Raw genomic sequence first — 23,629 nt, 5'->3', positions numbered from 1 at the left:
TGTGGGCTTCAGCATCTAGGTCTTTATGATCTATACGGCGTGGACATCATGGCCAATTATATTGCTAGCTTTCTGGGTATGAATTCAAGAAACCTCAGTTCTAGCAGCCTACCAAATACAGTCCTTGGGAATTGGATCTTGTGCATGATGATATTGTGGTTGAAATATCAGTGTAGAATGTGTCGCTAACGGCCAGATAACTTCTGCTACTTACGGCATGTTTTCAGCTTTTTACTACAACAGAATAGTAGCTTTCAGAGGTCTGCTGTCTGTTTCATCAAACATTATGGACATTCAGTTAGCCCAAGTGAGCCTTCTCAGACCCCAGATATGAAGATCCAAACACGCTTAGCTGTCAAAAGTGGCACAGGTTTCCATTAGCTGAGCCTAATCTGTCTTTGATAAGAAGTCCTTTGGCCTTCTGTCAGCATTTATACCATCCAAAGGAAGTTCATTCTGTTCTTTGGGCTTTGATAGTCAATCTACAACCCTGCTCTGTGCCCTTTCCTCAGAGTTTCCACACTCAGCTATTGTGGTTTACCCTCCACATACTTTTACACAGACAGACTGAAAATGACCTTCGTTTATGACTTATGACTTCATGTGCTCTCATAATATTAAAAATCATGGCGAATTACTTTCCGCTTCACATAAATTACACCTACTTCCAATGCTGTGTGTAAATGTGTGTCAGAGTGGATCTCAGTGGGCCATTTCCTTGTGCCTGCTCCCATGATGGTAGAAACTCCGCCTCTATCCTCTTTCCCACGTTCCTGTCCACCAAATGCTCGCCATATCAGCCACTCTATGAGCCGGCAGCAGTAAAATAACACAGTCTGTATGGGAAAGGCCAGCAGGGACAGTATCTTTCTGCAACTTAGTTTGTGACGATACAGAATCTCAGATGGGGAGCGAGAGGAGTCTCATGACATGGCTTCTAAACTATGAGATGTGCGCTGCTTGCTGCTGGCATATTAGGACTAAAGATAGATTACACACAAACACAGATGCAAACAGCCACACACTGAAAGCTGCTTGCCCATTAACTCAAAGGATGAGGTGCTCTGCAGAAGCTCTTTGCCTTTTTTGGTAGAGGGCGTAACAATGACTCACAACGGTTTTCTGTTCCTTCATCATGAGAAAGTGTTCTGCTGCCTTTAGTCCTTTCTGTGCAGGTGTTCATGAACATATGTGCTAAAGACCACACAGAGAGTACTATTGTTTAACCTCAGTATCATGAGCAGTAATGGTGTAAGTTACAAGTGTCAACTACATTGTTAAGCTTCCCAACAGCTGGTGTGTGACAAGAGCATAAACAATAGGCGTGAGTATATTTACACACATCATTCATCTGCATGATCATTTATTCATTGTGTGTTGAGGCTGACAGGATTACCGAAAACCCTAAATCTTAGCCACAGAAAGTTAAATCAGGCTCAGCAGTTGGTAAATGTTGCTAAATTGTTCAAATTCACAAAAAAAAAAAAATCAATAGTAGAGGGTTTTGTCATAAAATAAAAAACACAAACATATAATGTACCAATGACACTCTTACAGTTAGTTTTTAATGTTATTTGGTTCCAAATGGAGATTCACTGTCTGTCAAGTCTCTCAAGATTGACTGGAAACCAGCCTGTCAGAAAATTTCCAAAATCCCATCTCTTTCTGATCAGCGAACACACCATACTAAGCACTACTAGGTCCAGTTGACACCACCAGTCTTTGACATAGAGGATGGTAATGAGGGATGAAGACTCAAAGTTAGCTAATTATTAGTATGAGTATTGTTTTCTCCTTTGGGTAGATATTCTCCTTACAGATCAAAAACCCTTATTCACTAACATGTTGTAACCCGTCTTTTCTAATAACACGCTTAGGATTTAATAAGCAATTAAAAATCCTAAATCCTCAAGAAGAGGATGCATGATACAACCTCCACTGTGTTTTACTGCAAGTATTTGAATTTTGAGATGTTTTGTTTAAGATTTGTTGATGCCAACATTGTTTAAAAAAATAAAAGCATGAACACTCTCTTGTAAGCATTTAATTTTTAAAAACTAGGAAAAAAGTTGTTTTAAAATACAGTTTGACAAAAATCCCACTAAATCCCATGAAGTAAAATGCTTTAATACTTTTACAATCAAAGTACACTGTAAAGTATTGGTGCCACAGAAAAAAGCAAGTTTTTAGAACTCATCTTGTCTAAATATCATAAACATAAACGTTTATTGTTTACGATTAGCAGCTATTAGCATACAAGCAGAGCTTAAAATCACTGAAAAATCACTGTAAAAGGAAGTTTGCTAATAGAGGTAAAAATCTATTCTGTGTAGATATAATTACGTGGTTGCCACCAACATCATCTCATGCTCTAAATAAAACAAACCCCAGTGTTTATGTTATCTCAACAATATTATACAGTGCAACATATGCTGTGATCTGAGCTGTGAGAAAGGGATAGCACTAGTAACATCAATTATTCCTTTCTGTTGCTTTAACTGGTTTTCACAGAATATCACTAGACAAATTAAGAAGACAGGATAAAATCAAGTTGGAGTCCATTTTGCAGTTTGAAACATTTCAGTTTCATTGAAGTGGTCAGAGATGATATTGTAGATTATCTAAATGTGAGGATGGACCTTAAAAAGAAAAATCAGCTTTGCTAACTAAACACTGTGAAGTCCGCTGCACTGCCTCAGCATTGAAGCCTAACAGGCTGCATTAGATTAAAAGGATCCTCTGGTCCATTAGATCAGCACAGAACATTATTTCCAAAAACAGCATTCATTATTAACAGGGTTTTGACCCGAATGAGAAGAGTAGGGGATCCTGAAGGCTTTCTAGTCTCGACTTTTGTTGTTGCAGCTCCCAAAGGAGAGTGAGAATCTAGATGTTTGCTGTCTTTGGTATATCTCTGAGATGTGATGAGACAACAGAAAACACAAACAAAAAAACAAAAACGTTAACCTTACATCAATGATTGTGGGTGGAATTATGATTTTTACATTTATGACTGATGAATAGAAATGCAATATGGTTTGATTTTTTATACTAATAGGTGCTAGTAGATTTTGTTAATCAACTATTTTTGTAGGAAAAGTCGTGATAATCACTTGTGATGTCGTAGTAATTGTTCTAAACCTTAAGTGAAGTAAAAGCTGTAACTAAACGTTTGAGCAGCAATAATGTTGTAAGAATTAAAGACACTGTTTAAGAGACAGTATAATGTTGAGTGAGTCAGGAATATAGCAGCAGTGATTCCCAACCGGGGGTACTGGTACCCCTAGTGGTACACGAGTACATTGCAGGGGGTACATGGGAACATTTATTATTTTATTTCCAAGATGATGGGTAAATATCATCAGCTAGAAGGGATAAATCTTGGATATGTGATGCTTTATTAGGACCCAGGTGCAAAACACATCAAGCTTTTATCTACCAAAAGCACAAAAATGTACAATAAAACAACTACAGGTGGGAAAGACAAGAGCAGCAGGGGTGTCATTGTTCACCTGCATGACCGGGAGAGAGAGAAAAGTAACGGCTGTTTCCATTGTGCCTCCAGATCTCTCTAAGCTTATCAAGGACAAGCAATCTCAGGTGTCTCAATAAAGCTCAGTTAAATGATGAAAGCAAAGTAAAACTGATATAGTGACCCTTAACATACGTTTTGTTAAATTGTCATTTATTTATTTATTATTTATTTGAGTCACCTTATTTTTGGTTTTTCGTTGGTGGCAAAAAGCCTTGTTGCCTGGTTCCTATAGGTTGCCTTAAGCCAAAACCTTTTAAAACAGCGCCATTGGGGCTCGTGCTGAGTCACTAAAATAAACCTAACCCATATACCAAGTGCAAGCTGTAAAATTAGGGAAATGAGCAGCCGTAAACAGAAGTAACTTTTGTGAGCTGGATGACTGCTCCAACCAGTCCAAACCACAAGTAGAAACATGGTGAGACTTCTGGATGTAGGCTGTTGGAGGTCAGGCGTCTCATTTCCCAATACCAGCTTAAACAGATCTTTCAGTAAACCAGCTTAGTATTGAAGTTCGGACTTGTTGGATGGAGAGTTCGATTGAGCAATCCTCTCAGAAAAGGAAAGTAGGAGGGAGGGGTTTGCTCATCAGACAATGAAAAAGTATGTGCACCCTTACAGATTCCTTCTGTTTTAGATCATCAAAGTATTTTTTTAATTCAGACTGATGGATTAGTAAATACAAAAAGCAGTTTTCATATGATGATTTCATTTATTAAGGGGAAAAGCTATCCATGCCAACCTGGATCAATAATCAAATATACAGTCATAGTCAACAATTAGACCCTAGTATTGAAACGTTAATTTATTTCAGTCACTCATTCACTAAGTGAAACACATATTATATATTAATTACACCCAGACAGATGTTTTCAAGCCTGTATTTCTGCTAATTATGATTATTTTCTGCTTACAGCTAATGAAAACACGACATTTACGATTAGAATATTACATCAGACCAAGCTGTTTCTAAGGCTTTGGAACTCCAGTGAACAAGTGTAAAAGCCATTACCCACAAATTAAGAAAACATTGAACAGTGGTGAACCTTCCCAAGAGTGGCCAGCCCACCAAAATTACTTCAAGAGTTCAAAACTACAGCTGACCAAAACGAACACAAAGAGCATCTCACATTTCCCAAAAAAATAAAAATAAATCATCTCTATGATCCACAAGACTTTTGGGAGAATATTCAGTGAACTGACGAGACAATAATGAAACCTTTTGCAAGGTCTACATCCCGTTAGATCTGGTGTAAAACTCACAGCATTCCAGAAAAATAACATCATACCTATTGTTAAACATGGTGGTTGTAATGTGATGGTCTGGGGCTGCTTTGCTGCTTGAGGATCTGGATGATGACTTGTATCAGTTTTTATCAGTTTGTGACCTTAAGCTCAAGTGCACTTAGTCTGAAAACAAGAATGGACCAAAATGACCAAAGGTTTCATGTCAGTTGTCACAGCCAAAAGGTGGGACAACCAAATTTAGAGAGTGATTAAATTTTCACACAGGGCCAGGTTGGTTGGGATAGTTTAAGAAATTCATCATTTGTATTTAATCAAGTTATCTTTATCTGATATTAAAATAAATGTGATCTAAAACTTTCAAGTGTAACATAAAAGGAAAAACAGATTAAATCTGTATGGGGGCAAATACTTTCTCACAGCATTATTTGTGATGACTGAAAACTGCAAAGAAATCTTGGTATTTTTAGCCCAAGTAAATCACATCATGCAAACACTGGCAGCAACTTCTGTGTTCAGAACTCAATTCTGATACTGATCAGCCCATTAAACGTCGATTAGCTTTCACTCCAGTTTTCTTATCCCCCAATCAGCCAAAATCCCCTTTGCTCCTTATTGTGACATTAATCAAATACAACTTGAAGGAGAAATTTGGGCTGCTCACTCTATCATTGAGTGAGGAAAACTGTAATTGTTAGATCAGCTGATCACAAATAAAACAGGCTGATGGAAAATGCAAATTCAGCGTTAAGCTAGTTAATGCAATTTCTAAAACAAACTTCATACAAATATATCACTGTAAACAATTAAATATGTTAGACACACATGCCAAACAAGAAATGCACAATATTATCCTTCATATTTATAAGAATCCTCTAAAAATAGAGAAATGAGATAAAAAAAAAATCAGTAGTTTACCAATATGCTCCTTTTGATTTTAATACTAGAATCTTATTTGCACTTTTTTACTGTGACTCGTAAAAACAAATGTGGCATTGGACAAGCTTTTATTTTGAGAAATCCTTTGAACCAAAAAAGGTAAAGCAAAAGCAGACTCAGATTTTCCCTTTAAACCCTCAAACCAGTTATTATCTTTCTAATTTCATTATTCATGATTATGATTGATGTTCTGTGACACTGTTTGTGGAAAATTTGCTTTAGTCTTTCAGCAGCAGAGAGAAGAAAGTAGAAGTGATGTTTCTGTCTAATCAGAGCAAAATGGTTATTTTACTTTAAACACCAGTCTTCTGTATTCAGAGCTTGGCTGATGATGTTTGCATAAATGCTACACAATGCTAACATCTGCTATGGGGTGCCTTAGTCAAATAGACTCAAATAGACTACGCCCAGTGCCAGTCGAGATTAAAGCTCGTTTAGCCCTGTTTTTCTCACATCTGTAAATAAATAAATCCAGCGACTTTCAGAGTATTTAAGGCCAGACTCATGTCTTCATAACAACAGCCCACCCAGGCAGATCCTCCTGCATCACCTCCTGCCTCTCCAACAAATTTCTTTGGTCACATCATACTGAGATTATTAATGATACGACAGCCCAGACGCTTTAATTATCAGCCATATTTCCCCCCGGTAAACAAGCAAACCGCTGACCTCGATCTCGATCACATTAGAGAACAAGAAGGACCAGCTGAAAGTGGTGATGCCCTAAGAGGGAGTTTTACACAATAGCAACCCTTCAAACATCAGCTCAGAGAGAGCTCTGTAAGATGCTGACCCCAAAGGAGGAGAAGCGCATGAATTAAAAGGAAGATCAGGAACCTCCTCAGCAGGCTGAAGATGGAGGACAAATTACCGGCTTAAATGTCGATTCACAGCACTACACTTTTAGAGATCATTATACAACACCAAAAGAGTGTTTAAATCAGACATAACCTCCGTTTTTTCATTGCAGATTGAAAGCATACATCTCATGCAATAAACTGTTCTAACACATCTGACATGATCCTCTTCTCTGTGTACCCAAGCAGCTTTGCAGGTGTGCCCTAAAGGGATGATTACAAAGAAAATGTAACACAGATTTAAAAATCCAACTGTACTTTTAGCTTCAGAAAGCAAATCATAATATTCCTACTGGATGATAAAAAAAAACTTTGCTTGCTTAATAAAATGTTAAATATACAGATCTTCTAATAGAAAGTAAAAAACACAGATAATTCTAATATTTTTCAATAAATCACTTAAACCGAAATTACAAAAATTAATAGCTGTAGACCTAAGAGGAAGGCCTGGCTAACTTCAATCAAAAAAGAGTTACAATAATCCAGGTGATGAGGGGATAAAAACATGGATCAGTGTCTCTAGGTGGCGTCTAGACAGAAGGGGATTTGATTTTTGACAGCTGCCTTAACTAAAAGAAAAAGGACTTAACCACAGCATGGACATGTGTTATGTTTAAGGGCTGTTGAGGACCAAAGCAGCAACGGGACCACAGCAGACACACCAGAATGAGGACTTACAAACTCAAGGAAACACAGGGAGCCTACAACATTCGAACAGAGAATCCAGCAAAGAGGAAACAGAAACCAGGAACTTAAATACAGCAGGGATGGATTCAGTGACATGACAACCAGGTGAGTACAATCAGCAGAACACAAAACAGCTGCGGATCATGACCACACGTGAGTCAAGTTTTAGGCTGGAAAAAAAGTGGAAAAGTCAAAGGAAGGGATCCCACCCAGTTGCTTTTATTTATCATTTCTTATTTCAAAACAATATTACCTTAATAAGAGTGTTGGGTGGCGCTCCTTTTTCTCCCTATAATGACTGTCAGGGTTTTGTTTCGCAACAGGAAGTAGTTTCAAACAGCAAATTTGTTAGTGTGAGAAAACGTAGCAACCTTGTTTCAACCAACTGACTGGCAGTGAGCAGCAACAAGTGGGGAAGGGGCAAAGCTGCATTACCCTATGTTTAATTCAGCCAGAGAAAAACACTGTTGGACTTTGTGGTTTTCAAACGTAACTTTTTAAATCCTTGGTATGCCTTGATACCAGAAACCAGCAAATGATCAGTCTCAAAAAATAGTCCCACTCCAGATTATTTCCTAAATTCTTGCATATTTTACATCCAGTTTTCTTTGAGTTGCACTATATAAAGCAATAGCAATACTGGAGACACTTTACTATTACAGCAACAAAATAGTTGAAGCTCCTCATGTCAGTGTCAAAAGTCTTGAGGGTTGGGTTAGAAATAAATTAACAGATTTTCTTACAAATTAAGATAACGTTTTTGCTTTGCAATGACACTGAAGTTGATAAATCTTTACGCAAACACATTTCTAACACACATATGTGTAATGAATCATACATCCTCTGTCCCCTCTGACAGTTTAAACAGTGTTGATTTCAACATTCTTGTAAAACCCCTCTGACACCCCGGCTGTCAATTGTCACTTAAAGCCACATTACCCCATAAAGCCATCATTCTGACATTGGAGTCGCTGTGACTGACAAGGAGGAGCAGATGGCTCGTCTGAAAGCCATTAAACCACCTTTGACCCAGGGTTAAAAAAAAAAAGACAGGCCTCTTGAGTATTTCCACAGAAAAAAAATCTTTGACAGGTTCATGCTTGTCTTACCACATTTAAATATGCACAAGCAACCAAAACATGTTTCTTGGATTCATTTACTCATGAAACCCAATAAAGAAAGTTACTCTTTGTCCGGCAGGCAGATTCTGTACTTCACCATCTGTGTGAATTGATCAGGTGATGTTCTCTTAATGTGGCGAGGAGACAAATGAGAGTGCAAGTCAATGTGGGGAATGAGTGTAGGCATTCCCACAAAGCAAACTTACTTAATCTGTCAATAAGTCTAAATCTGTCAATGTTCCTAAGTTTGTTTGTTTTAATTCGTCACCAAAAAGCTACCAATCAAGTTTTAGATTTGGTCTGTAAAGCTGCTTCCCTCCTCAAACTCCACTGACAGTTTTTAAGTATCCAACAATTACTGTCTGTTTTTATTTATGCTTTTGTTCCTGGAAAAGAGTTCATCAGAAGCTACAAAGAGCAGGTTGTAACAACACTTGCACACAGAAATTAGCTGATGACCAGAATGCACCAAATATAAGCACTACCAAGTCCCAGAAACAACAACACTCTTTAGTGTGGAGGTTGTTACTCCAGGAAGAAGCTATTTTAAGTATCAGAGGGGGACTTAAAATGTAGTCGGAGGAAGCACAGAAATGAAAGACCCGATCTAAAAGAAACGTTTTCGTAGACTCATCGAGACATGTCTGCAGTTTATTCTGGTATCAAGAGAGAGCTAGACTTTCAGTAGATAACAGGAAGGCTAAATGGATTACAGTAAAGCTGCTCCATTTGATCTGTTTGAGCTTTACACCTCTATTTTGTCATCATCCGCACCTGTGTTGTTTTCTGTTAATTGCACCCACCTGTTTTTCAGGCAGATCTGTTATTCCTGTTGTATTTAAGTCTGTGTTTTCTGTTCCCTGATTGTCGGGTCGTCTGTTAGTCCAGCTGCTTTGCTGTTAATCCCGTTTTCTTGTTACTCCTGGTCCCTGAGTTTTCCTTTTTATCCTGTAAGTTTTAGTCTGTTCATTAAAATGTATCCAACATCCATGTGCTGGCCGATGTCCTGCTGCCATGTTGGTTCTTTGCCTCCTCAAATCATGACACATTTGTCATAGTATATACTGAATTAGCAATGCTGGCAGCCTTTTGGAAATGTCACAGCTAAGGCAATGGTCGACGTTCTCTAGAATATGGTTTTAGAAATATCCTTTAGCAATATATTTTTTGTATTGTGGAAACTTAAGTAGAATTTTGTATTTGCATTTTATTATATTGTTTGTGGGCTGCACGGTGGCGCAGTTGGTAGCACTGTTGCCTTGCAGCAAGAAGATCCTGGGTTTGATTCCCAACCTGGGGTCTTTCTGCATGGAGTTTGCATGTTCTCACTGGGTACTCCAGCTTCCTCCCACAGTCCAAAGACATGCCTGTTAGGTTAATTGGTCACTCTAAATTGCCCTTAGGTGTGTGAATGAGTGTGTGCATGGTTGTTTGTGTGTTGCCCTGCGATGGACTGGTGACCTGTCCAGGGTATACCCTGCCTCTCGCCCATAGACTGCTGGAGATAGGCACCAGCTCCCCCGCGACCCACTATGGAATAAGCGGTAGAAAATGACTGACTATATTGTTTGTTTTTATTTAATCATAAGCCCATCACAAATTAGCTTAGGTTAGTGATGTTATAGTGTTCAGTATCTATCAGCCAGTTAAAACTTTACAAAAACCATAGAAAATCTGCCACAAAACTCTGATATGTGCATCTTTAATGTATAATAGATTTACAGTGGGCATTTTTGTGTGGCACATTCATGAAATCGACAAATGGAGCACTGTAATTACGACCCACGTAGACCCACCAACAAGCTCAACTTTACAACCTTTATGTTATTCTGGATCAAACTAAGCCATAAGGCTGGTAAACAAAATACACTGGAATAATAAAAAATAATAATTTATGTGATCTTTGCTTCAAAATTGCCAGCTGGTGGTCTGCTCCTCCTTTTCATCTCTTATGTAATCTCAGTCTGCTTACAGACCTCCTCAGGTGTTGTTTCATCATTTATTTCAGAGCTCATCCAACAGATTATAGTTCTATAGTTAGTTTGGTTTGTTTTTCCAGCCGTGACCCAAGACTCTGTGGGCAAGCAATCCCACAGAGGAGAGTTACATTGATTACACTAACCTCACTGCCCCTCAGCGGACAGAAACAATTAGCAAAACAAAGTGACAGTGAATAGACACCACAAAATCACAGTTACACTAAACCAGTTTATATTATATGGCATACTGTAGGAAAGCATCATTAATGATCGACAGAACCAGGTCCAGAACCAGCACTGATTTCCCACAGACTGTAGCAGAGTGTAGAAAATATTTCCAAACTGAGAAAGGAAACCTGAGCATAGCAGCTGTAACACAATCCTTCATCCTGTGGTTTCTGAGTGCCACCGAGCTCCCCTCTTCACTTCCCACACTGCAAAAAAAAAGGCTTACAGTCAAATACTGAAATAAAGTTATTTTTAAGGAATTATTTTGCAGATTGCACAAAGAGACCTGGGCCATATCCAAACTGCCTGATATTTTGCATCAAACTTTTTTTCTTCTTTGAGTTGCAAGCAATGCATGCATTGTCTTTGGTGGACAAAACTGCAAAGGCTTTCAGATACTCTGGTTTTTAATTAGTTTAACAAAGACATTTTAGACAGTTCCGGATAAAGCAGAAGACGACGAGTACAAGTTTACAAAAAATATCACTTTTTGCACGTGCTTTGTGTACATAAGTGGCATTGATGGCACAATAGCAGAGAAAGTCTTTACCATATTTTCTAAAGTGGGCAGGTTTTGTCCTGACTTGGACACCAAAAAACTTTGATTGTGAAATGATTATTCACTCAAAAGGAAAATGGTAAACAACTTTAAATTAAAGAACAAGCTACAGTTGTTTTTGGCAGAGCTGATGACTACAGTCAGGATTTTCTCTATGAACAGTTTTAAAAGTTTCAGAATTGCATAATTTTTCATTTATGCTGTTTAAAGACCGTTTTATGAGATACCAGAAAAAGTGCTGGAGTAAGGGGCGTGTTCTACAGCTGTATAGAGCATAGAGGTACACAGTACTGCCCCTCCCCCACCTACTGCCGATCAGCAGATGAAAGAAAGCTCCTAAACATTTACCTCATTTACAACAACAAAAAAAACTAATTTGGCTGTTTAGAAATATTTCCTGTTGCAAAAACAGTCATTGTTTGGAAACGGAGTACCACTCTTTACTTTTATTAAGGTAATGCTTTGTTAAAACTACAGATGATTTCTGTTAGGCAGGTGATTGAAGGCTAGTTATCCAAGCTATAATCAACTTGTGTTGATTTATAAAAAGAATGTACAAAAGACTCAGAACAATTAGCGCTTGAAAACTACTACAAGTACAAATTATTGTTTGTGTTACTAGCATGATGCAGTAAAACTGTGGTATTTTTGCAAAAGGTTATCAAAGCATGAGGCTCAAATACGAAACTGCTTGATTTTAATTTCATTATTTAGCATTTTATAACTTACTATGATATGAAACATCAAAGTTCTCATCTAGAGGGACATTTATTTTTTAGACTCAGAAAAAATATCAGTTTAAAACACAATTACAGAGTATTGTGGTCAAGGCCTCAATGTTTGGTTCTCTCTAATTAAGAGTACAAAAGTAAAAGCAATGCAAATGACACCTCATCCACCCTCCTATAAGTCGATTGGAACATAGTGAGGTTCAGTGTTATGTTTTAGAACATTACATGTCGGCTGGTTCAAACCACCGTCTGATTGACAGATTGTTCTCTTCCTATTGAACCGCTGCCATTCCTGCTCTGTCACAATGCTTTTTAGGATTTATATACACATGCACAACCACAGTCGCAATAGATATTTGGAATAATTATGTCTGGACAATGTCTCTGGGCAAACCACTGCACATTTGATTGTGTTTATGTTGGCCAAAATTGCACGTCTCCTTCCTAAGGGCACAATTTTCCAGATTAGCTACTAGCTGGTCCAGTAAAATACCAAATTATGCAAGATTTACCTCCACACTCCCACTGCAGGACACCCTGTCAGTGTTTTTCTGTACCTAAACAGGAAAACTTCATAGTGGAGAAGGTGGTATTGTCGATGAGTCAAAATGATAATTATGTTAGGTTGAACCTGAATAAAAGCCAGATGGTTTTATTCTGGTTCAACCTAACATAATTATCATTTTGAGTCATGACTTTGAACTGAACCGAAACTGATTTATAAAGTTAATCAAACAGTAACAAAAAGATTTAGGGTTTGGCACAATATATGTCTCAAAAAATAATACATAAATAATAAGACCTGATTGTAAAGTTGAACCCTGTAAAATTCCTGTAGATGTTGTACATGATATGTGTAGTGTATTTGTGTTTCTAATGTCCCTCAAGTCAAATAATCCGTCCCAGGAAACATCGTTCCTAGACCTTCATCGTGACCTGCCACCCGACTCAAAGGGCACCTAATCTCGATGGGCCTTCTCGCTGGTTGTGGACCCACATAGAGGGTTACCCTTTTGGGCTGAGCCCAGAAACCAAGGCTTGACCATCAGGTTTGTAACATGTTTGGTGGATGGCTCCCTCCAGGTCAAGTGGAACAGTTTAAGGATTTTAGTGTCTTGTACACAGTTGATGGCTGGATGGAGCAGGAGAATGATAGATGGTTTGGGACCTCTTCTGCAGTAATGTGGTCACTTGTTATGTCTGTCATGGTGAAGAAAGAGGTGAGCCAAAAACCAAAGAATAAGATGCTGGATACAAACAGCTGAAAAGAACTTTCTGAGTCGGGTGGCTGGGATCAGCCTTAGAGATACGGTGAGGAGCTCCTTTATCTGCACTGAGCTCCGTTGCTGCTCCTCCATACCGAAATCAGTCAGTAAAGGTTGTTCCGGCATCTGATCAGGATAGCTCTGGACACCTTCATTAGCAGGTTTCAGGCACATCCCAACAACAGGAGACTCCAGGATAGACCCAGAACTTACTGACAGAGATGTACAGCGAAACCTGCCAGCCAACAGGATTGGCCAGTTTTCAAATTATTTGCCTTCGGCCAGTGACCAACCACTCGGAAACTCAAAAATCTTACTGTATTCAGTATTCCTGCTGTATTTCGGAAATCTTTGGTAATGATCTATTGGGGTTTACTGTTTTAAAGAGTAAACACTGATTGGAATGTAAAATCTATAATCATTTAGTCTTCTTTTTTAATAATAGTAAAATCTTGCTTTATAGCGACTGCTTTCTTACATACATATTTTGAAGTTGCATTTGCTTCTTATATAAATAATTATTGAGCTGTTGCAGCAGAAAGGCCTAAAAAAGATTTTTAATGATCTATAATTGGTGTTGGCAGGTCAGAGGGTGACAAAAAATAAAGGTCAGAAATCAGCTCCAAACCTCTGGTTTATGCATCTCTACTCACTGAAGAAACTATGTATTCTATCTGATCTGAGAACGTTGTAGGAACCGCTAGAACAAGGTGGGCTATTACATCATGTTGCTGGGCAGGGGGATGTCTGGGAATCTAGTAACAGACCACATCACTTTGTCTGTTCTATAAATAAAGATAAAAACAAATGAATGAGTAAAAAGAGTTGACTATTTGTACGAATGACTTTTAACTGAGTATCTGTACAGTCAGCAGAGAGATCCTCCTGAATTTAAAGACGCTTCATTTTTATAGCCACTAATTACATTTTATTGCAACCAACTGGGTCTGAACGTTTATTCAGAGGGAGTTTTTTCCCTGCTGGGTTTATTAGTTCTTCAGTTCAGACTGAGAAAAGTTTACATTGAAGGAGAAACTGAGGACTGGGTCATTAATAATCACAAGAAGCAACAACAAAAAACCCAGCATTGTTTTACAGTTTGCCATGCCACATATTAGTGAAACAGTAAGGCCACATTAACAACAACACCGAAAGGCATCAGGCTGCCAAGTAGTGGCATAGCTGGATGGACTCATGTTCTCTTTGTGTGTTTTGTTTGTCTTTGAGCTAGGGGAGGGGAAGGGGGTCGTCGGACGCACCAGGTGTGCACAGCTGTGCATCAGATCAGAGGACTTCAACAGCCGTGAGAAATAGAAGAATCTTTGGCTCTTACATGCTCTGTTAGCCGAGGTGAGCTAAATCCTGACTGATAGAAATGGATTTGGCCTTCAGACAAATATTGAGCAATCTCTCTGAGATTAAATGTCTTATTGCAGATGAGGCCGTTTGTATTTCCTGGATATCAAATAACGAGATGAAAAAGTTGCCAGAAGTTGAGAGGCTTGAATAAATAAGTGAGAATAAGTAGCCATTTGTTGATAAAATGTAATTTTATTAAACTCTCCTTGTCCTAATCCACAGGTCCACATCCTGTTCTCATTGAGCTGTTATCTGTAAGCTCTTCTTATTTTTATTATTAAAGAACTCAATCAGTCTCTGCATTTGGGTCCTCCACAAACTTAATCATGACAGTTCAGGGTGCCCCCAGAAAAACTCACGCTTAGGACTTTTGAGGCCCAAAATGACTCCCTGCAGAAAAAGTGTTAAAAGAAATGTGATTTTTACTTTTACTGACATATTTTAATCAGCACTAGTCAGATGTGTAACCTTTTTATTGACCCTTACACAGTTTTGTTTTTTTTTTGTCATTTTTATCTAGACAAATGCTACATATAATTTATGATGTGCAAAATACAGAATGCTTGGGGTCTTTGGAGTGGGTGTTTGAATTTTTGAGATATTTTTCGTGGTGATAACAATGCAATAATGCAAGAACTTCTACATTAGTTCTGCTGCAACTAGTGGCTGAATACTAAATGTAACCTTATGAAAATGTTTTCAAAATTCAGATTTGAACCCAGAGGCTCAGGAGAGGTAGTCACTGTTTTCAGTTTATGTGGTGGCTAAATCAAAGGATATCCAAACAATTGTGTTTCAGTGGCAACCAATAGGTTGTGCAAGGTAGGTGTAACCTTTAAACTGTAAAGGTTTAAAAGCTCATGCCATTAGCATTAACATATGCAAATATTTTAACGATAATAAACTAAAAAGTGACTAAAAAGATTGAAAATCAGGTTCCCTGCAGGGTTAAAGAGAAAGGCTGCATTTCACTCTCTGATAAGTGAAAGTAAATTAAACTGTTGACTTCCCTACATCATTTTGACCTGTAAACACAAGTTAAACTTCTTACTGTTCCAACAAAAGCTGTTGAAATGAGGATGTGGCTGCAGGCTGATTTGTTTGCTGGAGCTACAATATACAAACAATCTTTGGCTGCTACTTAGCGCGCAAAACAAAATGGCCTCAATGACAGCAGCACAAAGCCCTGAGAGCTTCCTCAAGCAGTAACAAGCCCTCCCAATCCCCTGCACTACTGTATTGACCCAGGTAATGGAGATAATGGATGTTATTCTCATCGGGAGAAAGATCAAACAGTGAAAGGAAACCCTTTGTTTCAACAATTCCTGCTCCCAAGTGCACACCCATTATTATGGCTCAGCAGGGAAATGATGCATTGCACCCAAACACAAGCTACACAGAAAACACTTTAAAACAAAGCATCTATGAATCTCACTCTGCATGACGTCAGAGTAATAGTGCAGAATTCAATCAATGATGTCCCCACATGACCATGTGGAGCCCTGGATAATCTGGAGTTCTGAAGCCTTTTCCAAAGACAAACACTTCAGACAGGTTGAACCAGACAATACCTCGAAGCAATGCTGTCTTTTAGTCCAGCGTAAAACCTATGAATTATTTATGTTATATCCTAAAATACAGTGGAAGCACAGCAGTCACTCACATTTTGTCAAAAACTTCCCCGAAAAAACGTTCTTTTGTTTAGTTTTAGCCAAAGAAAGAAGCAAGAAAAGTCAGAATTTATACAAAATGTTGCTCCAGTTTAGATAGAAATTCAAATCCTGTAACATACAGCTGGTTTACAATAAAGGTAGGTTAGCTCCGTTTCTAGTTAAAGGTCCATTTAAATACAGTTCTGTGCAAAATAAATTAATCATGTCTTTGCTTCTAAGCTGCCAGACTGTTCAAATTCAAATTCAATTCAAAGATACTTTATTGATCCCCGAGGGGAAATTGTGTTATCAGTTGTGTTATCTCTCAAAGTGGTCTTGAGCAAAAGTTAACCATAATTTCCAATTCTTTTAATGTTTATTTTTGATTCTGTCACCAGTTATTTTCAATCCTGTACCTGATCATTTTCAAGTCACTAAACCCAAATCAGAAAAACATACAGGGATAAAAAGACACCAAAGCTAAGGGGATGAACCTGAGATGTGTCTATAGGAAGTGTTTCTTTTACGAACTGCCAGTCAATGACACAATTTGTTCCCATTTCTGTTACATTTAAAAAATGCTAATGCTCTTACTGGTTGTCAAATATAAAACAGTATTAGCGAGATGAGGGTGATACCTAAAGCAAAAAACTTGGTATACAATGCATTAGTGGTGGTCCATTCTTGAACAGCTCCATGGACACAGCTTGTTACACTTACTCTAAGATGGTCGTAATACAATAAAAGCCTCAAATTTGCTCTTTTTGGCATTTAAAAAGTGGAATAAGGGTTTCATAAATTTTACACAGTTTGTTTTTAAGAATTTCTGTTCTGTTTGAAATTTTGCAGCTCAGGTTTGACTAGTCTAAATATTGTACATTTTTAACCAGACCTGAACAAATCAGTACGGAAACCATAGAAGTCCTCTAAGTTGGCTTCAAACCTGTAGTTGACCACACTTAAATAGTAAATGGGAGATAGAAAAGCAAAAGGGAAGGCGGGGCAAATCAGACGTTGTTTGGAGTTTACGCCGGCTTTTCAAAAAAGCAGAGCAAGCCTGAACCCGGCTAGGAATTGTTGAATAAACAAGGATAATCAAAGGTGAAACAGAAGGAGAAGCAAGCATAGGAGTTACAGGATGAGAAGCTTTTGTACTCAACATGGGATTAGATTGTGATTGGTTAAGGTGATTAAGGTGTGGTCTTTTTATGTCATAATTCTATAATTCTATTGTTCAGTATGAAACTGACTCATATGTTTCATATATTTAGATTATATTTATTTAGATTATGTGCTGCCCCCAAGGCCATGGCAACCTGGTTGGTTAGCCGTTGCAGTAAGTGATCAACTGAGTAATGATATACAGGGGTTGGACAATGAAACTGAAACTCCTGTCATTTTATTGTGGGAGGTTTCATGGCTAAATTGGACCAGCCTGGTAGCCAGTCTTCATTGATTGCACATTGCACCAGTAAGAGCAGAGTGTGAAGGTTCAATTAACAGGGTAAGAGCACAGTTTTGCTCAAAATATTGAAATGCACACAACATTATGGGTGACAGACCAGAGTTCAAAAGAGGACAAATTGTTGGAGTCAGGAAACGTTTTTCTCCACCAGTATTACGTAGTGACCTGGCCACTATCCTGCAAGAAGAATGGCTTAAAATCCCTCTGACCACTGTGCAGGACTTGTATATGTCATTCCCAAGACGAATTGACGCTGTATTGGCTGCAAAAGGAGGCCCTACGCCATACTAATAAATTATTGTGGTCTAAAACTAGGTGTTTCAGTTTCATTGTCCAACCCCTGTATCTCTCAGGTCAGCTGTCAGATCTGCAGGATTTTATTTCCCTTTTCTTGAAAGACATGCCCTTCAGATAGTGGTTTTGTGCTGACTTTAGGCTGCAACCTTCATCTTTTGCCCTCCGCTTCTTTACTTTTTTCATTTTTAGGCCCACAGTGCACATTATGCTGTCATTCAGGCCCAAGAACTGGACAGAAAACGGCTAAAAAGCAGGCAAAGTCCAACATGAACTTTGAAAGATCTTTTGAAGGTCTGAAGAACTATAGAGCAAGACATTTTTAGATTACAAGAAGGTTTGGCACCAAGGGTAAAGAAATTTGAAGTAGTTTAACATTTTTGCATATTAAATGTTGACATTTTGAAGATGCTTTCATCCAACATGACTAGCCATAGACTGGTATCAGACAATTTCCCCCTAATCAGCCCTGATCAGTGATCAGCAGGTTAAGTACTGAAAAATCTGATTTTTTCCTAATCATTTAATGCATCAAAACTAAGAACTCTCACCCTGTACGCAAAACTAATGTACACCCTGTACATTGATACACTTTATTGAGTTTAATAAAAAAAAATTGGTAACAGTTAGTGATATATGCTTCATGCATAAATTCAGCTTTCTTGAAATTTCCTCATTTTCTGTTGGATTCAAAACTACTACCTCTATCATAGAAAGTGCAGTGCATTTCTATCTTATATGTTAGGTCTAAAAATAAATCTGTGGAATCAACCTCTCAGACCTCAAAGAAAACACAAAATCTGCATATACCAGGAAACATTTCATCTGTAATTCTTTTAAAGCAAACGACAATATTTGAGCTTCACTACAATATTAGAGATCTAGCAAGAAAACAAATCAAGTGTTAAATAGACTAAAATTGCAGCTCAGGTGCAATCGTTACAAAGGTGTTTGTAGGAAGCTGAATTGTGAGGTTTTCTCAAAAGAAATGTACTTCTGATGAAAAGGAAACTCTTAGTAATCCCAAACATTTTCCAAATAAGCCCCCTTTTTCGTTGTTTCAAGATGGCTCTCAGGCTTTGTCCACTGTTTCCTTTCCAGCAGTCACATATGATCTGGATAATGTTTCACTAATGTTAACAAGTGTAAACTCCCAAAAACAAATTTGGACAACTCCAGATTGATTATACAATGTAATGGCCTAGAACAAACAAACGGTAGAGGGTGGCTTCTTTTCACTGTGTTTGCAGGGGGACACATTAACACAACATGAAATGCTCCAGACTTTAATTTCAGAAACAGAGAAAAGTACCTAGGACACACTTTCCCCACACATATACACATGTTATAGCACAGTTTTAAAATTTGCTAAATTAGATTTATGTGGTATTTAATTATGTAACACTTTGCTGTTGGTATAACCACAACTCATGAGGGGCTGCACCAGAAAACGAACTATGTTCACAAGCCCTCCTAAGAAGCATGAAATGACACAAAGTGACTGCATAAATGTGCCGGAAGAGAAGTTTGAATTTAGTGACAAAAGCGTTCTGATCTGCTGATCCAGGGCCAGATTACTGAGCCGCAATTTTTTATGATGCAGTCCGGACCCAACAAGGGCATTTATTGTCCCTGATTAGCTCTCTACTTCTTCTGAAGGGGCAGGAGTTGTTCTGAGCTCATGAAACTGAGGCACAGCGGCTGTTTGTGCCATCTGAGAGCGATGACCTTTAAACCATAAGGGTCTAATGTGGACGCTCGTTGGCCCGGGTTGATGAGCTGATGCCACAAGAAGTTAACTCATTCCCTATCAGGGATTGGCGCTGAAGTCCAACAGCTTGTTCCCTGATAAAGAGTTTTTTGCACAGACACACTCATTTTAAGACTGTGCGCCCAAATCTTCAGTATCAGCAGGACAGTGTGGATTTTAAGTGGTTAAGGGTTAAACCAAATCTCTACTGGTCTTTTTAGAAGATTGTAAACTCAATACAGCACCTTGCAAAAGTATTTTTTCAACTTTAGTCATAGTATAACCAAAAACTTTAATGTATTTTCTTTGGAGTCTTTTAAAAAAACTGTGGTGTGCATTTCTTTTAAGCCCCCTTTACTCTTTCATTACAAATAAAATTAAGTTCTTTAACTGCCTTCAGACGCATCTAATTAATAAATGGAGTCCACCCGTGTGTAATTGAAACCCGTTATAAATCCAGCCATCCTGTGAAGGCCTTAGAGGTTTGTTACAGAACAATAGTGAACAAAGACCATCCTGGAGACCAAGGAACACAGCAGACAGGTCAGAGAGAAAGCTGTGGAGGCGTTTCAAGTAATATTCCTTTTAATTAAGCTTTAATTAAAGGAGCAGCCAAGAAGCCCATGGTGCCTTCCTGTAGCAGTCTTTGGCGAGAGGCTGGGCACAACCTGAACAGCTCGTCAGTTCATCACAAAGTAACACAGAGACACACAGGACAAACAACAATGCACGCAACCCTAGAGTACCCATTAACCTGATAGTCATGTTTTAGGGTGGAAGCCAGAGTACCCAGAGAGAACTCACACAACATGCAAACTCCATGGAGAAAGACTTCAGGCTGGGACCTGAAGCCACGACCTTCTTGCTGCAAGGCAACAGTTTTTCCAATTGCGTCATTGTGCAACGAGCTTGAGTTATCTCATAAAAAACAATGGCAAATATATTTGGTGGTTTTAAATAGTACAGACTAAATAGTAAAGGGAGGCTGAGGACAAATGGATGCCACAATTTTCAGAATTTTTAAAATTTGCCCAAAACAATGTCCAACCTCCTCAGAATTATGCACTATGTTGTGTTGGTCTGTCATATATAGCCATGTACTTTAAGGCTATAACATGACAAAATGTGAAAACGTCCAAGGGTTACGAAAGCTGTATGTTTGACACTTGATGTGATGTTTGAAGAAACACTGTGCTGAACAATTAGTGAAAATCTGTTTCTTTTCATAAAATGTAGCAACAAAGAATTAACGCAAAAGAATAACATGCAAAATCTGTGTACATTTTCACACTCTTTACCTGTAGCTGCATGAGATCACATAACACATCAAGACAATAAAATGGGAATGGCTGTGTGGATATACAGGGGTTGGACAATGAAACTGAAACACCTGTCCTTTTAGTGTGGGAGGTTTCATGGCTAAATTGGACCAGCCTGGTAGCCAGTCTTCATTGATTGCACATTGCACCAGTAAGAGCAGAGTGTAAAGGTTCAATTAGCAGGGTAAGAGCACAGTTTGGCTCAAAATATTGAAAGGCACACAACATTATGGGTGACATACCAGAGTTCAAAAGAGGACAAATTGTTGGTGCACGTCTTGCTGGTGCATCTGTGACCAAGACAGCAAGTCTTTGTGATGTATCAAGAGCCACGGTATCCAGGGTAATGTCAGCATATCACCAAGAAGGACGAACCACATCCAACAGGATTAACTGTGGACGCAAGAGGAAGCTGTCTGAAAGGGATGTTCGGGTGCAAACCCGGATTGTATCCAAAAAACATAAAACCACGGCTGCCCAAATCACGACAGAATTAAATGTGCACCTCAACTCTCCTGTTTCCACCAGAACTGTCCGTCGAGAGCTCCACAGGGTCAATATACACGGCCGGGCTGCTATAGCCAAACCTTTGGTCACTCATGTCAATGCCAAACGTCAGTTTCAATGGTGCAAGGAGCACAAATCTTGGGCTGTGGACAATGTGAAACATGTATTGTTCTCTGATGAGTCCACCTTTACTGTTTTCCCCACATCTGGGAGAGTTACAGTGTGGAGAAGCCCCAAAGAAGCGTACCACCCAGACTGTTGCATGCCCAGAGTGAAGCATGGGGGTGGATCAGTGATGGTTTGGGCTGCCATATCATGGCATTCCCTTGGCCCAATACTTGTGCTAGATGGGCGCATCACTGCCAAGGACTACTGAACCATTCTTGAGGACTATGTGCATCCAATGGTTCAAACATTGTATCCTGAAGGCGGTACCGTGTATCAGGATGACAATGCACCAATACACACAGCAAGACTGGTGAAAGATTGGTTTGATGAACATGAAAATGAAGTTGAACATCTCCCATGGCCTGCACAGTCACCAGATCTAAATATTATTGAGCCACTTTGGGGTGTTTTGGAGGAGCGAGTCAGGAAACGTTTTCCTCCACCAGTATCACGTAGTGACCTGGCCACTATCCTGCAAGAAGAATGGCTTAAAATCTCTCTGACCACTGTGCAGGACTTGTATATGTCATTCCCAAGACTAATTGATGCTGTATTGGCCGCAAAAGGAGGCCCTACACCATACTAATAAATTATTGTGGTATAAAACCAGGTGTTTCAGTTTCAATGTCCGACCCCTATATGTGTTTGTGATGAATGACTTCAGGATGCCAGAAAGTCAGCGAAGGACAAGAGCAGGAAGTGGGCTTGATAAGGGTAGAAAGAATATGAAGAGATCACAGACAATGGCTTAAACTCAAGCAGGAGTTCAGCACAATACAGCAAGCAGGAGGAGGGAAGGTTTGTGGGGTTGGTGACAAACAGGGATAAAGACAACAAAAAGGTAAAGGCGTAAGGAGAGTCTAGGAAGAGAAGAGGCAGGAAATCAGGCTCAGAGACAGGAAGGCCTGTGCTGTTGGGAAAAAACAACAATAAATCTTATCCTTAAGAATGCATATAATTATTAACTTCTCAGTAATTTCTATTAAAGAAAAGGACACTGCACAGCTACACAAATGAACAGATTTCTCTATCCCTGTATGCCGTGTAAAAATCCTCTCTTTAAGTGCAGTGCAAGATGGAGCTCGGACAAGCGTTTCTGAGTGAGAAGAACATAGTCAAACTATTCTCTGCTGCCCGGGCAGCCATGAACCACTTGAGCACAGCTGGGACAGTGACAGAAAGCAGACAGAGAGTTCCCTCATTCTGCACCTCTGTGGGCGCTGCTGGCTAAAAATACATGCAGCAATCTTTGCAGTCCAACAGAACTTCAGATAGTACAGATACTTGATCACTTTTACAGAGCTGGTTTCCAAGTTCATATGCAACAAGAGAACAGGTCTAACACTGAGTGAAACGGTTATTTGAGCCAGCCTTTAGACTCATTAGTCCACTGTTAATATTAACACTAGAGTCTCATCAAAACAACTCCTGTGCAAAAGGAATGCATTGAAATTCACAGGCAAATTAGTCAAAACTCTTAAGCACAAATCCATTTTCTGGGTGGAAAAAAGGAAAAATATTAAGGCACCAAAATAAGAGCAAATGGTTCTTGCAATTCTGGTTAAAATAGAAAAAATAGAAGCAGAACGGGTTAGTTGCTCTTACAGAAAAAACACTTTTTCAGTGGCTAAATTAATGATCCACCAAAAGGTAACACAGTTCTTTATAACTTGATTACAAGTCATGCTCAGTAAAAACTTCCTTCTAATCTTCTTTGACTTTGCAGCATGTGTTTGTGTGTACAAAGCTTGCAAAGCAATCCTAACAACGCTCCTAAACCAGTCCAGTTGTTCCTGAATCACTGCAGCAGTGATTCACTCACCTCCCCAGGTGTGAAGGAGAGCCAGCAGTCCCAGCAGGAGCAGAGAGGCAGCGTGTCTTACAGCCATGGTGGTCGATCAGAGGCAGAGATGTCTGTGCTGGGGTGTGTTCAGAGGAAGCCTGCTCCTCTTGTGGTGAACTGCTTTAACAC

The 23,629-nt window shown here is 39.0% G+C and overlaps 1 protein-coding gene across 2 annotated transcripts in view; it reads right to left on the bottom strand.

The window, feature by feature from the left end:
• The window catches only part of mcamb (melanoma cell adhesion molecule b), a 60,463-nt gene extending 36,834 nt beyond the window's left edge, over positions 1-23,629 (bottom strand). For both annotated transcript variants that reach the window (XM_047391743.1, XM_047391744.1), the window contains exon 1: positions 23,480-23,629. In XM_047391743.1, the coding sequence (XP_047247699.1) occupies positions 23,480-23,546 (67 nt within the window). In that variant the 5' untranslated portion in view covers positions 23,547-23,629. The remainder of the gene's footprint in view (positions 1-23,479) is intronic.

The sequence above is a fragment of the Girardinichthys multiradiatus genome, chromosome 18, assembly GCF_021462225.1.
Source record: "Girardinichthys multiradiatus isolate DD_20200921_A chromosome 18, DD_fGirMul_XY1, whole genome shotgun sequence".
NCBI classification, from domain to species: Eukaryota; Metazoa; Chordata; class Actinopteri; order Cyprinodontiformes; family Goodeidae; genus Girardinichthys; species Girardinichthys multiradiatus.
Note: the sequence above shows the minus strand (reverse complement) of the source record. Positions and strands in the feature narration are given on the sequence as shown.